This window comes from Rissa tridactyla, chromosome 2, assembly GCF_028500815.1.
Source record: "Rissa tridactyla isolate bRisTri1 chromosome 2, bRisTri1.patW.cur.20221130, whole genome shotgun sequence".
NCBI classification, from domain to species: Eukaryota; Metazoa; Chordata; class Aves; order Charadriiformes; family Laridae; genus Rissa; species Rissa tridactyla.
In genome coordinates this window covers 5,171,695-5,188,691 of record NC_071467.1, presented here as the reverse complement: position 1 = coordinate 5,188,691, position 16,997 = coordinate 5,171,695, and the positions used below count along the sequence as shown (strand labels likewise).

At 39.6% G+C, this 16,997-nt stretch overlaps 1 protein-coding gene across 4 annotated transcripts in view; it reads right to left on the bottom strand.

Moving 5' to 3' along the window:
- Positions 1-16,760, bottom strand: part of TRAPPC9 (trafficking protein particle complex subunit 9) — a 538,771-nt gene extending 522,011 nt beyond the window's left edge. For 2 of the 4 annotated variants that reach the window (XM_054191249.1, XM_054191251.1), the window contains exons 1-4: positions 16,382-16,640; positions 14,819-15,419; positions 3,977-4,122; positions 1,272-1,400 (exon numbers count right to left, since the gene is read on the bottom strand). In XM_054191249.1, coding sequence (XP_054047224.1) covers positions 1,272-1,400; positions 3,977-4,122; positions 14,819-15,402 — 859 coding nt within the window. In that variant the 5' untranslated portion in view covers positions 15,403-15,419; positions 16,382-16,640. Of the gene's footprint in view, positions 1-1,271; positions 1,401-3,976; positions 4,123-14,818; positions 15,420-16,381; positions 16,641-16,678 lie in introns of those variants that run through there. The other 2 variants (XM_054191250.1, XM_054191253.1) reach the window with 2 other exon arrangements.
- Positions 16,761-16,997: the final 237 nt, after the last annotated feature.

Sequence of the window (16,997 nt, the reverse complement as noted above, 5' to 3'; positions counted from 1 at the left end):
ACAAGAGTTCAGCAGTTCAGATCTCAAAACATGAAGAGATCATAACTAGAGTTAGGGAACAATATCTAATGGACCGTGAAGTAACATTATCCTCTGGAAGGGATGGTAAAAAACCTGTAATCAGTTTTTCTTCACCTAAACGTTTGGTACGTAGTTCTTTGTAAAAATCTTGTCATACAAAACTAAAACATTTTTAAAGTATGACCACACTAACAAGTTCACTAACAGCTCACAGTGACAGGACTATGAATTACACGACAACTTATATACAGAGGCAGCAATAATAAACCCAAAATATATCTCGTTCAGTTATTCTGATAGCTGTGACTTATTTGTTACCTTCTTTAGTAACAAGGAGTACCCATTACAAACGAACAGATTGCAACACCTACTGTTAAATATTTGTTGAAAAGCGGACCAAGGTTAAGAACTGTGTGAAATTACACCCTAAGAGCCACCAGAAAATGCTGTTGGCATTTGGTCATGGGACCAAATGCACAGATTTTAATGACTAGATATCATATGAAAAATTAGTATTCTCTCCTGAAATAAGTTAATTTCACTATCACAATTATCTGGTGTCAACATACAGAGTCTGTAATAAACATAACACAAAGCAAGTGTTTACTAGATTGTGATTTATAGATAAATAAAGATGGGTGGCTGTTTTTTTTTTTTAAATGAAGGAATTCATTTTGATCACATTTCACACAAGAGTACTTACACCAGCACTTAAACCCAGCTTGCGTTTGTTTCGGTCCTGTGTAACCTGTGCTGGGTTAGACCAAAGGCCTGTCTAGCTCATAATAATCAATGCATTTTTCCTTCACCACCCTGGCCAGCCTCTCCTGGAAGCCATAAAAACTTTCAGCAGCCTTAACACCGTGTGACAAGTGCAGGTTATGTGACTAAAGGCTCATTTACCCAAACACAAAGGAGCAGAGGGGAACACTGACAGCCAGCTGAATCCCAATAACTCCATCAGAGCCAACAAAGCTTCTGGGGGTGAAACCCATCACCGTCTGTTAACATGAGCATCTCTCTGGATCACCTTACTGTGATCACCTTACTCTCTGGATCAGAAACACTGTGGGGTGTTACTGTAGAAAAGTCATTAATGTAAAAATTTTAAAAAGAAATACAGTTCTCCTCTTCCACCCACCTCGAGTTTATCCTGTCATTGGTATAATTTTGCAGAGATAGAAAGTAGGGAAGAAGTTTTCAGATGTTCAGTGGTGGCAAACAGAACAAAAGTGAAATCCCATCCTTACCTGGTCTGTGCCTGTTGCCTGCCTCAGCAGAAAGAGAACCTCCTTGTGCCCTGCGAGATCCAACTTTACCTCCAGTACCACCTGGATAATGATAGATGACTGATGCCGAGCATAACCCCTCGAGAGCAGCTGTAAAGAAAGCCAGCAGATTAGTAGAGAAACTTGCAAGAAGTGAAGTATCATGTAGTAAAAACTATTTACACAAACATAAAGCATGCCTCAAACTGCAGACCTAGTGACAAAGGTCATGGAAAAGCCTGAGATGCTCAATGTCTTTTTTATCTGTTTTCACTGGTAAGGTTTATCCTCAGACCTCGCAGGTCCCCAAGACAACTAGCAGAGTCTGTACGAGTATGCACTAGCCACAGCAGAGGAAGACAGACATATGAAGCCCTTAATCCAGTTGGGCACAAATACACAAAATCTGGTAAAATGCATCCATGGATGCCAAGAGAGCTCACCAAATGCGAGGCCACTCACTTACCACCTCCAAACAGGTCATGCCAAGTGGGGGAGGTTTCTAAGACTGGACAAAGAGAAACATCATACCCTTCCTCAAGAAAGAAGTAGAAGAGGTCTACAGGCAGATCAACCTCAACTCCCTGGCAAGGCTATAAAGAAATCCTTCTGGAAGCCATTTCCAAGCACACGAAGGACAAGAAGGTAACTTGGGAACAGCAAACTGATTTACCAAGGATAAATCAGTCCTTGGCAACCTCACTGCCTCCTATGATGAGATGGAACAGCAGAGGATGTTGTGTATTTTCACTTTTGCAAGACCTTTGAACGTCGTCTCCCATAGCATGCTTATAGCCATATTGATAAGATTTGGATAGCTGGTGTATAAAGGAGGTGGAAAACAGGTTGGACAGCCAGGCTCAAAGGATTGTGATCAGCAGTACAAAGTCCTGTCACTAGTGGTGCCCCTTAGGAACCAACACTGGGGACAATACTCTGATGTCTTCATTAACAGCCTGAATTATTGCATAGAACACTCCCAAGAAAACTGCTGGGTGATACCAAACTGGGGGGAACAGTAGTGCAGATCTTCATTTCAGAGAGAACTTGACAGGCAGGAGATATGGGCAATCAGGAACTTCATGCAGTTCAACAAAGGCTCATGCATCTCAGATGGGATAACCCCATGCAGCAGAGCAGCCTGGGAGCTGACTAGCTGGAAAGCAGCTTTGCAGAAAAGAACCTGGGGGTCCTGGTGGACAAGTTAACAGCAGTTAGTAGTAGGCCCTTGCAACAAAGGTGACCAATTGCATACTGGGCTGTAACAGCCCCAGTGTGGCCAGTAAGTGAAGGGAACCAGTTATTCCCCTCTATTCTGCATCTGAGGCACCACATTTGGAGCAACACATACAGCTTTGAGCTCCCCAGTACTAGAAAAACATTTAACATCCTGAAGCAAGTCCAGTGGAAGGCCATCAAAATGGTCAGGGGGCTGGAGCCCATGACATAGGAGAAATGGAGATAACTGAGTTTCTTCAGCCTCAAACAACAAGAGGCTAAGGGGAGATCTCATTGGTGTCTTTAAAGACACAGTGGGAAGGTACAGAAAAGATGGAGTCAGATGCCTCTCAGAGGTGTGGAGATTGGATGAGGGCCAATGCACATTGACACAGGAAATTCTGCTTTAATGTAGGAACAATTTGTGTTGTGGTTTTGGGTTTTCTTTCAAACTACTAGCAGCAAAATGTTAGAACAGGTTGCTCAGATTGTAGAACTTCCACCCTTAAATGTACTTAAAACTCATCTGGACAGGTCCCTGAGCAGCCTGATTTAACTGGATGTGATATGAGCAGACTTGGGGACTTCCAGAGGTCACTTCCAATTCAAGTTAGTCTGAGTCTATAAGAATAATTCCGTAGTCCAACAGATGGGCCTTAAAATATTTTCATGCCCTGCAGAAGTAAAAAAGTTCTCCTTTCCTGCTTGAAGAATCCCAGACCACACAACCTTTTGAAAGAGTAGAAGGAAAGAAGTGGAAAGTCAGAAGGTGTTATAGTTTTCATAACATGTAATGTATAGAGCCATTATGAAGTTAAGTGTATTTCCAAGTAGAATGAGAAAACTAAAAAACAAACTGGATTCAGCAATTTTGCTAAAAGGGTATGAAACTAAAAAAACAAAAAAAAAAACAAACACACCACAGAAATTGTGCTCAAAGGTCACTTGTATGTATATCCACTAAAGAGAAAAAAGCAGGATGGAAAAAAAAAAGGAAAGGAGGAAAGAAAAGTCAGGAAAAAAGTGAAGTCTAGGAACTAATGTGAAAGGAAGGATGTTATGCTCATGGAAGTTAAACGCTTGTGGCTTTGGTAGATGTAAAGGCAAAAAACTTTTGCTAACAGTCCATAGTAGATACCTACAGAAAGATTTTTGAAACATCCATACCATCCACTGAAAAATAAACACCTTCTAGGGAAGTATTAAACAGTCACATGTAATATTGTTATTTTTTTTTAAGTACATGCTTTACTACAATAGTATATTTTTATGTTGCAGGTTTTCTTCAGCACATTTCTTTCTCGTGTCTTATCAACTAATTTTTATTTTGACTTAATCCTGAGTCACACCTGATATTCATATTTTGGACACCAAAATAATTTTCATAATACAGAATAAAAGTTATAGAAGACAGTTTGATTTACTTGGTTTTAGCAACTAAGTATTTGATTCACTATCATCAATAGTACCTCCAAGCCACAGAAAGTCATTCACAGACCGCAGAAGTTCCACCGCCATGTGATAATGCACCAAGGAATCTTGTAACATGCCAGCTTGTAAACACAGGTCACCAACATGTTTCCGCATCCGACCTTGGCAACGCTTCTTATAGTGCCTGCAAAATAAAACATACAATTTACAGTTATTTACAGGAAACGCTTATTTGAGGTAATAAACACCTGAAGCCAATTTTCTTTCCTTCTTAATAGTAGATCAACATTCATCTACTCTCTTTCTCTGAGCAAACATCTAGTATCTCATGACCATAATATGCAAAAGAATCAACAATTTGAGGATATACTGAAAAAATGCAATGCATCATGTATTTTGGCTACATAACACTTATGCAGATAGAGTTACATAAAACTAAAAGACTGCACTCCAGAGTGCTTTAATAGCCTTGTCACAAGTGAAATAAAACTCAATCATAGAACAGCCCAGGTTGGAAGGGACCTCCAAAGACCATCTGGTCCAACCTTTCATGGAAAAGGGAGCCTAGACAAGATTATTGCATCTTGGGAACCTCCAAAGCAAGGTTCTTGTAGTCCTTGATGGGTATTGACCTGCCTTTCCACAGACGCTATGCTTTTTTTGCTTTTAAGCACACCCAAAAGCTCATTGTTAAGCCAAGGTGGTCTCTTTTTCTACCTTTTTCCTTTTCTTTGGTAGAGGATGGACCATTCTTGTGCTCCCAGGAGGCTGTTGTTGAATTTCAACACCCAGCACTCACAGGCTCTTTTGCCATCCATGGATGCTTCCCATGGAATCCCTCACAGCTGGGCTCTGAGCATATTGAAATTGGCTCTTCTAAAATCTAGGGTCTTTGTCCTACTACTGGTCTTCAGCATGCTCAGCAGAATCTTAAAAACCACAACGTTGTGATCGCTGTACCCAAGGCAAACATTGGTAGTTTTGTTGTCAAGTAAGTCCTCTTGGTTTATGAGCAGTAAATCCAGCAGTGCGCTGCTCCTTGTCAGCATGTCCATCATCTATAGCAGGAAGCTGTCTTTAACACGTTCGAAGAACCTGATGAACAGCTTGTGCGCTGCTGTGTTGTTTTCCCAACAAATGTCTGGGTAATTGAAGTCACCCTTGAGGACCAGGTTCTGTCAGCCTGAGACTTCCTTGAACAGCCAAAGTAAGGTTTTTTTCAGCCTCATCATCCTGACTGGGAGGTCAGTAACATATCTAACATAAGATCTCCCTTGGTGATGATCCCTCTAATCTTGATCCAAAGGCATTCGACAGAACTTGGGTGGACTCCATAGCTCACCTCCATACACTCAAATTTATCTTTCACATCAAGTATAACTCTGTCCCCTTTTCTTCCCTTCCTATCTTTCTGAAAAAGTTTGTTGTTTGTGGTCTTCCAGTCGTGTGAGTTTTACCACCAAGTTTCTTGTGATTCCTATGACATTATAACTCTCAGATTACACATGGAGGTCTAGTTCCTCCTGTTTCTTGCCCAGACTGCGTGCATTGGTAGACACGCACATGAGGCAGGTGGATATAGAGTTCTTGCCTTTGGAGAGGGTTGGGGAGCATGACTCACTACTCTGGTAGGTGCGCTCATCCACCCTATTGCTTATGAATATGCACGTATCACAGCTTTGGACATTATCCCCCCAAGGTCATTAGTTTAAAGCATGATTCACTAAGTCAGCCAATTTGCTACTGAAGATTCCCCTTCCTCTTCTGGAATGGTAAATCCCATCTCCCACCAATAGGCTCTATTCATTGAAGAGCAACCACGGATCATAGAAACCAAAGCCCTGGCAACACCATCAGCCAGGTGAATCTGCATGATGTGTCAACTTCTGCCTGCACCCCTATCTCTGGCAAGACAGAGAAGAAATTAATTCCTGCACCTGTCCCTACTCCACACTCACAGACCCAACACGTCCACTGTCACTTCAGGCAAGAACTGACAGGGTTTCTCTTGCTACTCCTTTTTTTATATAGTAAAATAAATGGTGAAGCTCTTTCATTTCCCAAGCAAAATTAATCCCCAAGGCCAATGAAGTCCTACTGAAAATATTAAACAGACACTTTGGTACAATTGAAAAGGCAACGCAGACACAAACCCGCATGATAAATGCACTAACTTCACTATTTAATTTTTTTTTTTTAGGAAGTTGCAGCTACAGAAATGTAACAGATGCAAAGTAAGACACAGGAGATGTTCAAAGCATCTCATGATTTAAGTCAGGGTTCAGAAAAACACTGCCCTCCTGAGCTCATTGCCAATTTTACTGTTCTCCCTCCTGCAAAAGTACTCCCTTGCAAGAATGCCCTTGCTCTCCCTTATAAAATTATTTTCTTAGAGAAAAATTAAACTTACATATTTTATTCATTTACCTACATTACTCCAATAGTATATCTTTTTGTTCTAACAATGTCTAAACGTATAGACGCATACAATTTTATTGTCCAAACCTCACACCAAAAAAAAGTATCTTTTTTCTTTGGATGGTTTAAACTAAAATAAAAGTTACAGGAGAATTAAATTTTAATTAACAAGATTCTGTAGATGTCATTCTTTATTATATAAGTGAAGTATCTCTAAAGAATCTGGTTAGAAGTTTCCAAAAATATAAAGAACAATCTTGGATTGACTGTCATAGTTCTACATTTTCAGCTTTTAGTAGATGCAGTGATACTTTTTCAACTAAACTTAGTCCAGCAGAATATCTTAAAAAAGATTAACTAGCATATCTGAACCTATCAACTTAAAAAATGGCGCGGGGAACCCACACCACCAAAAAAATACCCCAAACCACACTACAGGGCAACATCCATTCTCCAGATCACGCAACCACAGAATGGCAGGGGTTGGAAGGCACCTCTGGAGATCATCTAGTCCAACCCCCTGCCACAGCAGGGTCACCTAGAGCTGGTTGCACAGGAACATGTTAAGGAGGGTTTTGATGCTGAAGTCTTATTCCCTAGAGCAAGACTTGAATATAAGAGGAAATGCCACCATTATGGAATGAAATGGCGTTTGGGGTGGTGGGGTTTTTTTTAACAGCAAAGAACTTCCCAGAGGACCCTAGAGATGAGTTAAAGGGCAACTGAAATAACCTCTCATAACACATCTAACAGACTGACTTCACGAAGTCTGTAAAAACTGGAAATGGGACAGAACGTATGAAGTGTCCTGATCTAGTTAAAGATGTCCCTGCTTACTGCAGGAGGGTTGGACTAGATGACCTTTAAAGATCCCTTCCAACCCAACAGATTCTATGATTCTAAGTATAAGGGTATGAAGTATAAGGGTAGGAATAAGCATATTAATTTATTTCCTTTAGATTTTAAGGCAGAAAGCCTAGGAGAAATGGTAACAATAAAAACAATTACATGTTACTGGTTTGTTTGCTTTGAAGATTCTTGGATTTGGTTGGGTTTCTTTTACATCAAAGAGAAACATCAAGTCCAAAGGATAACCACTGCATTCAGCCACCAAATAACGTCTTATTCCATGTAGTCGGTTTGAAAAAATAATAGTTCATCAAGAAGATGAAGAGAAAAGTAACAGATTTATATGGATGGAGGACAGAAATTTAAAAAGAGGAGGTAATGGAAGCACATACAATATCCTTATAAAAATTAATCAGAAAGTCAATCAGAACCAGTGTCATTGTTTATAAGAAAAACTGGAAATTATAAATGGAGACAAGAAGCATGTCTTCTATTGCTCCTCTCCACGTAAAAAGCTACAAATAACTCCTATACAAATGTTCCCACTTTTCTGATACATCACATCATATTCACAACTGATGTGAAGATGACATTAAATGAAGCTAAATACAAAACAACTGTTCTTTATCTTTCAGATAGGTCAAGAAGTTGCAATATTTCTTATCTTTTATTTGTCAACAAGCATGTACTTTACAGATCTTTTTAAGAAAAAAAAAATTCAAGAAAATTCAAAGTGAAAGCTAAAATTGCTTTGCTCAAACTATTGAAGGGCATCAAATCCTACCAAAATTTCATTCTGAGCTTTGGGTTATAGAGAAATAATACTTCCATCAACCAGTTACTTTCTAATCTTGAATCAGTATTGTATATGAGAGTATAAATTGTTTACAAATCAGGTTTTGTTAATCTCTGCATTCCAGAATGAAATTAAGATTGTAAATGTTATATTGCTCCTAACTTTTTTTTTTTTTAAACACAGAATAAATAGTGGAATTGGAGAATCATTGTTTCCTTACACAGCTATAATTCCTTCAAAAGACGGTAACACTTCAAATTTCCTCTCTCTACACGTTCAAGTAATCTCTATGTTTATGGACAAATTACACTCTTATTCTCTCAAAACTGTAGTTTTTAGGTGTTTTTTTTCCAGATTTTCTAGATTGCATATGATTGAATTTATAAATATGAGTCTCACAGCAAAAGGAAAAGAGATGGTGCCAGACTCCTAAATCAGCACCTAATACCAGAATCATTTCGATCACACTGCCTCACCACCAGCTCTTCCTAACCAATACCTAATTTTGCTGAAGATTTATGCATGTATCAATATATGCAAAGTTTCAATGCACTTACTGACTTAGACATCAATAAACATTGCTCATGCAACACACTTCTCTCTTAGAAACTCTCCTTATTTACAAACAAACAGATAGTTTATTCCTGGTGATGAAGAATTTGCTATTAATTATTCAAAGACTGAATTTAGACCTACTTTTATGGTCTTAAGTGTGGTGCCAAGACAGGATCTATCTCCTACAGTCCCTGCAAGCCTTCACCATCTTCCTGGAAAACATTTTCTCAGTAATTATAGATTAAGTTTGCACTGTATAAATGTATAAACTGTGTCTTAATTTAGTGATCTCAATTAAGTACAATGAATTCTAAATTCAGGCTTTCCCCCCAGCCAATTACTGCAAGCGTGTCCAAAAAGACAAAAGGCAAAGATTTCATTGAAATGAAACTCAACTCTCCACAGACAGCAAAACTTAATTTACTTTGTATTTGGGAAGCTTGTTTTGAAAAAAAAAGTTAGTATCTACAATGTCAGGTCATTAAAAGCATGTCTAAGTGACTGATGGTTTCTTCAATGCATAATGGGGTGCAAATTTAATGGAAAAAATCATACATGCATATATATATATCAGCATAAAATTACGATTATTCATTTTAATACCTTGTAGCTTTGCTTCACAGCTTTACCTGAAGAATCTGGCCACAAAGCTGAAAGTGAGAAGCTTATAGATATCTTCTAATTTATTTTTTATTAAAACGCTGTTTAATTATTTTGGCTCTCTACTGCTTAATCCTAATCTATTTGATGACAGGAAGACCACATAAATTAACTGCTACTTTTTCTAGGATAAAATGACAACCTTTTTCTAGGTCAGCTCCTTGTAGTACCCTACTGCTAAGAGCTGTTTATTTATTTTTCCTCTAGAAGATCATTTAAAACAGTAAGTCTCAAAGACACACCCAAGTCTCACCCAAAGACACATCACAAATCCCTTCTGGAGTGTGACCCACTCAGAAATACCCTCAGGGAAGGCAATGCCACATAACGCAGGACCACAGGTGGAATACTCCATAGAATCAGTCACACAAACTCCTCTTCAGAAGGTCCTCTCCTCAACACACATACACATACAGTTGACTACAAAACTAGTTTAAAACCTTATTCTCTAAAGTTAGTTGTGCTAATTTGGTACCTAACATGCTCTTTATATTCTCTTCAGAATAATAACCACGATGATTACCATCAGTGACCACTACTACTACTGCTGCTACAAACCGAAAGACAACAAGCCTGTTGCAGGAACTCTCTACCCCATTTCCATTTCTACCGCATTTGCTACATAAGATAACATGCTTTACCTCTTCCTCCCCAGCTCTGTTCTAGGATCCCAGCATAATTTTATGGAAAATTCAGAGCAACAATATTGTATTTCAAGACAGAATTTATTTTTGCTACAAACCATCCAGCAACCAGTTGGAAGGAATTTCTGGATCCTCAAAATTTCAAAGTGGCTAAATTTAAAAAGAAGAAACATGCAAAAGGAATTTGCAAAAGTATTCATGCAAAATGCTTCAACAAAAATTTCCACCAAATTCCACCAGTTCCATTAGCATGCAGAACTATAGATATCACCAGTCATGACATTATCCAGACTTAGAAGACACAGCTATGGCACTTGATCGACTGCCAGAACATTTGAATTTGGAAACCAAACACAGGCAGCAACAGCTTCATGGCTTTGGAGTTTAAAAAATAAAGCAAATTCCAGAGGCCAGCAGCCGCCTAAGCAAATTATGTGTGTCCTACGAAAAAATTCAGCATTGGTACCAAATATAATTGCTAAATGCACCAAAAGGGGTCAACCACAGTAGTAAGGCTCCAGGCAGCAATTATTTTTGTGTGTACTGAAAAATAAATATAAAAAGCAACACTAAAATATGCAATGAAGGCGGAGTGGAAAGGCAGTACATGGAAGAAAGCTAACTATTTTTAAATATACACAATCACAAGCCTACCTTTTTAGACCCAACAACAAACTCACAGGGCAGTATGAGAGAAGAAGGAAAAAAAAAAAAGAAAGGAACAAAACAAAAATTAGAAAGACACAGAACAGAAAGAAAATTAACACTCACATACACATACTGAGATATTATAAACTTTGATAAATCAGTGAACAAATCCCACCTACGATACCACGTAGAGAAAGACACATCCATAAATAGAGCCCTACTTTTGCATCACTCAGTGGTATTAAACAGATGCCTTACCAGTATTAAAAAAGAAAGAACCTAAGACACAAACTGATGTAAACAACATTGAAATGAGCTTATCGAAGCAGATTTATAATCATACATGAGTATGTTTATTTGGTTTTTTAGCTGAAAACAGAAATAAAATAGAAAGATTAAACAAATGGGATTTCTGGTATTTCTGGCAAGTATGTTTCCTAGTTTCAAGTTTGTAGGACCTTTGTATCACCATGAGAACATGCATTTCCATTCTTTTCAACCAGTCTCCTGGCCTCTACAAACAATGATCAGTGCAACTGATTTCAGAAACTTTTTCAATTATCCTCAGCAGCCCTGTGGCCACATAAACATTTTACGAAGAAGCAGAAAGAAAAATTAACAGATTTGCCAAGATCACCTACTGGACAAGTGCTCTAGGAATTAAACCAAGGTCAGACTCCCAGTCCCACAACTCCTAGTTAACAGGACAATCTTGCTCCAAAACTTCTTAGGACTTAATCCCACTATTTTTCATACATAAAGTTTTCTACCAAACAAAAAATTATTCTACATATATAATATAGTGGTCTTGTGTACATCCTCATCTCTGCATGAGTTCTGGGAACATTGCCTCTTCTGCTCATTTTACAAGCAACTTGCAAAAGAGAAAGCTCAGCTCCACTTTTCTGCAAGTTATCATATTTGAAATGCAGCATGATAATCCAGGTTCCTCACTTATGAACTCTGCATCTTAAAAGAAGTCAATCACATTCCAATTATTATGCAACCAAATTAATGTTAGTCTTACTAACCGGGTGACAAAGATCAGTTCTATGCATCTATTCCTAATCATCACCTAAGTTATTAGCCTTAGTATTTTACAATAAATTGCTTGGAGAAAAGTCTCTTCTAAGACAGAAAAACAGTTCAGTAGCTTTAATTAGTCTTCAGATCACATGATCATAATTACTACGTCCCTTGTAACTTCTTAACATACTCTCATTCAATATATCAACGCAGTTCATCAGCTCAAGGTTACAGCTGCACTCTACATCTAATGAGACCTTTGCTACACCCTGTGAAATTTCACTTCAATTTTAGAAGTTATAGGAAAAAATATGCTTATTTATCCTAAGTAGACATCTTCAACTACAGCAACCAAGACATATACTCTCTGCTATAAGCAAAGAGAGTGTGCCTTCTCTTCCAGCTATTTAATATAGAATATTTGTACTTTTCAACTAGTTAGTTGCACACTGAGTGGGAGATCAGGATACACTATATACCAAAAATTTTTTAAAAAGGGATGGAGAGTATATGAAAGAGAGTAAGGGGACATTCTTTGCGTTTAACCCTTTAGAAATTTCCACCTATTCTAGAAAAAACTGTTTTATTTGCCTCACTATCTCAATAATATTATCTTTTTTATATTTCATTCTTTAAACTCATCATGCTGACAGCCTCAAAACCTACAAAGTAGCGAAAGTTATTCTACCAGATGTTCTCATATGCACTCCGTGCATTCAGAGAACCTTTACCCCTCCCTGAAAAGAATTATACAACATAGCATCTTGGAAATAAAACAAAACTGGACTCAAGTTGAAGAAGGTCCTTTCTAGCCCTGCATGTCCCTGTTACGACTTACTGCAATACTTTCCCCTTAATTAGGGAATCCATCATTGCAAAAGAAACCATGCTACAATATAAAACTTTTATTGCAACCCAAGTACTAAAATGCAATATATTACCATTTCACTTCTAAAGACTTAGGCTTGAAAGTGCAGGTTGGTTTAATAAACTGATCTTAGTTCAACCACATTTCACGGTCCTCAATCTCAGCTAAGTAGAACACAGAAGCAGGGATGCATCCTGCTTCGTGAAAGGTCCCTGTACAGAGACGATCAGGTACACTATGGACATGTATTTCCAACTCAGTCAAGGACAACTTCTTTTTTCAATACAACTGATCTTCACTTGGGATTATGTAAATTTCTCCTTTCTGTTACAAAACTCTAATACTAAAAAAAAAAAAAAAAGAAGTCCAGGCACTTATAGTATTTCCTTAATCAGCCATGCAAAATACTAAACTGAATTTAAAGATCTTTCAATTCAGCTTGCTTATGCTATTTATATATAAATCCTAAATATTAAAACAACCAGCAGTACTAACTCCACAGCAAAATAAAAAGCTGAAAAACTTTCTTACTATTGAATGGAAAGAGGAAAGATGAGAATATTTAACACCTTTTCTTTGAGTAGTTATGTGTCACAAACATTTAAAGTACATCCATTGATCTAGACTTAACTGAAAAAACAGTCGGTATTAAAACCACCAAGCAAGGTTGTTTTTAATACCCAAACCAGTGCTTAAGTCTGTATAAATCCCTATGTTTACAGAACCCAGGTCATACAACTTCCATTTTCCAAAGGATTCAAGCATCACACTAAATCTGATTCAACTCTTCAATGAAAAAGTACAAAATATCTTCTTGGTTATGTATGGACAAACACACTACCTGTTATTTGAGCTCCCCACCGGTTCAGAACTTCACAGGAAATATTTAGCCACTAGCTACAACACTGCCACTGCTCATAAATAAGTAATTTATGTCAGGAACTGTCTTCCGAAGTACAGTTTCGAATCATACTATTTAGAAGACACAACTGAATGGCATAATTAATTCTTGGCCAAAATCCGTAGTTTTCTTAGCTAACTGGAACAGGAGATCTTTGTAATTATGTTCAACTAAAATTCACCTGACCCGAGTAATTAAAGCTGAGATTCTAAAAGGGCTCATCCAGTCTACAAAATTTTACCACACATGCAGAGTACAAAACAGCCAATAACATAATAATTTATACAGCTAATGAAAGCTGAATAGTGTGGGGATGAACCAAAACACTGAAAGAGCAGCTCAAGTAGGGAACAACATCGGATAAGCAAGTCAGAGCAAGTTCAACTTGCTCCACTCACCAGCAAAGAGGACCAGGAGCAAGGCAGAAAGGTACTGTTGGCCCTTCAAGCAACCAGAGATAATTTAATGGAGGGCTTCAAACTAATTAGAAACTTAGACTACTTTCTTCTAGTATATCACATTCTTACACAGAGGTTCTAAGGCTAGGAAAGCAGAAGGCTTCCCAAACCTGCCTGCACAGCTCCCAGCCTGGACACTTTTGAGTATTTTCTGAGCTTTTTCACACAATAACCACTGCTGGCATCCCTGGGAGTACACACCAATGTCAAAGATACTATTCCCGCACATACTATGTATTTTGATAGGGCTTCCACACCTCTGTCTTTTCCAAGACAAAAGGAAGGCGGTTGCTTCTGTCCTTTGGATTTGACTGCAGACAGAGGAGTCAAACACATTTTGCACCTGCCTGTAGCTAGCAAACCAGAATTACTAATCCCTAATACAAGAACTATGTAACACTCAAATCTGAGAAGATGAGCATGCGAATGATTAGGAAACAAAGATGCGATAATGGAAAAAGAAAGCCCAAAACCAATTACATACACAAAACCAAAGAGAACAGTTGTGAGAATAACAGTAGCAAAACAAGATGGATCAAGAATATCAAATAATTAAATAAAAACAAAAAAACAAGGAAAGATGCTGGACTTAGTCACCAAAATAGCAGTCACTGTTTCATAGGATGGAAAAGTAGACAGAGGCTTAGGGGAAAAAAAAAACAACACAGTAAGTAGGATTAGTCAAATACTACTCAATATATTATAAAATTATTTTTCATCGATGTTAATTGAATTTCTTTATTAATACTGTATATCTATAAACCATTTGAAGCTTTCCAGCAAAAACTCTCTCTATAGAAGAATCTGTCAAACCTTTCCTGTGACTTCTTCCTACTGTTTGAGTAGCCTCATAAATTAAATATATTATATATAAACTCAAAACATCAAATATAGTCAGACGACAAATTAAATTCTCTTTGATTACAACAGACATACACAACAAGATAGAAACAGAGTACGCTTTGTCCTTTCTAACAGGCTTACTCTAAAGGCTAGCAATTGCCAGGTACTTTTTTTTTTCCCCAAGATCTGCAAGCTGACGAAAATAGCTGCTTACCTACTATCTGTGTCCAGACCTACAAAATCCTTCTTCTCAAAAGGAACACAGAGGAGTGGGATCTTGTCTCCAGATTTATCAGTGGCTCTGTCAAGCCGCTTAGACTCCAAGACTATGAAGAGGGATTCGATAAAATCTTCTATTCTCTTCTCCACAGTTTCACATTCATCATAACTGGGATAAAACGCCACATCTGTGCGGGGTTGTTCCGCAATCTCTCCTTGAAGCCCAAAGACAAACAACCGGGAATCATAGAGAGTAGAACCATACATTTCCTTTTGAAGATGGAATTTTTCAAATGTCTGAGGCCAGTCCTTTGCAGAAGAACAGTCCGTGATAGTTATCAGCCCCACAACTTTCCGGTGTGTCTGAAAATCCCCCCATTCGTTGTTCTCTGGGGGATAATGGTGCCTATAACGGATATACAACACACGCTGAGAGTCACGCACGTTAACTTGACTCACTGCTGAAATTCGCTTGTAGATCCTGAAAAAGCTCTCTTCGGGTACAATGCCAATCGGCTGAACCACAACCAGGAGAGTCTGATGATCCTCAGCACACTGCATGTAGTCAGGAACACTCATTTTGCATCAACTGCAGGCTAGTAAGAGAAAAATGTATATTATTTTTTGACATTCGTAAGTACGCATGGTTGCTGAATGAAACCAGGACTTCAATGCTAAACACTTCTGCATCCTGTATACATGTGCTACAATTCTAGTACTTTCTTTCATCATTTTACTAAATCTTCAATTACACAGCCGACTGACAAAGTTACACAGTGCACAAGGAGTGTTCTTAGTCACATATCAGTATGGCCACAAACAAAAATCTGTACATTAGGTTTTTCCAGCCAAATCAGTTTCCCATTCATTGTGCAGCTACACAAGCCGACCTCATACATGGGGCAGCAGAGTCTCTCCCCCACAGTCTCACATTAAACACTTCCTAAGGCACCACCTCAGAAGAGATGCCCTTTGGGACTTGGGCTCTCCAGTCCATCTCCACAAGACGCCTTGGGGAAAACACAGAAAATTGTGTGAGGTGGGATGTAAACACGCACCACATCAGAATGACCGAACTTTACACAGCTGTCAGCACATGCATATGGCCAGGAAGAGGAAAGTCAGGTCCAAAACGCTTATTTTTGAGAAAAAATGAAGTAGTTATTTTCTCAAAACACGTACGGGTTCATCAGAGGGACCAGGCAATGTTTCCTGCTTTTACATTTAAATATTTAGACTTCCTTCTCCCCTGAGCTATTTGAAATTGATTTACTGTACTGCAGCTGCATCTCTTAAATGAAGATGTGCATCACTGAGCCCTCACATCTCCTCTGAGACCTCCCGGATGCCACGGATCCCTTGGAGGATTTCAGCTCCAAAGCACCCTACAAAACATACATATCACCCAAAAAAAAAAAAGAACCAAACCGCAAGGCAGCACAGCTTTAGACTGACACGACTTGGTTTTACCAAACAGAAGGAAGAAAGAGCTCTGAGCCCGGGAGCGGAGGTGGCAGCCAAGCAGCTGTTTGTGGAGGGGGGGTTTCCTCATAATTACCGGCAGCGCCGAGGCTGGAGGATGTAAAGTCCCTCTCCCCCCACACTGCCCAACTCCAGCCCGAAGTGCAGCCAGCGGAACAGCGCCCGGCCCCGCCGCCCGCCCCGCCTCGACGGGAGGCCGCGTCCCGCCACAGCGGGCGGAGCGCTGAGGAAGGCAGGGGGCTGAGGGGCGGCGTGAGGAGCGGGGGGGCCCAGGGGAACGACGGCGGGGTCTGAGGGAAGGGCAGAACCCCTCCGGGGGGGGGTGGCGGCCGCCTCGGGACCCGGAGGGTGACGCCGGAGGGGGGACACTCACAGCCGGGACAGGAACCGCCCCCGCCGCCTCCTGTTGCCGGACGCGCGGGGCGGAACTGACGGCAATGGGCGCGCGGCCCGGCCCCGCCCCGCCCCGCCGGGGGACGGCGGCGCATGCGCAAAATGGCGGCGGGGTGGGGCGGGCAGTGAGGGTAGGTAGGGTAGGTAGGGTGTGGGGATGTTGCTTGTGTCTGAGAACGTAAAACTTCGGGGACTCTAGCAGTTGGCAGTGGCCAAAAGCGAGCCTTCCATCCGCGTTTCCAAATCCTGAAAGCGGTTTTTGGCATCTTGGAGACTAAAGGGCAAAAATCCTGAATGCT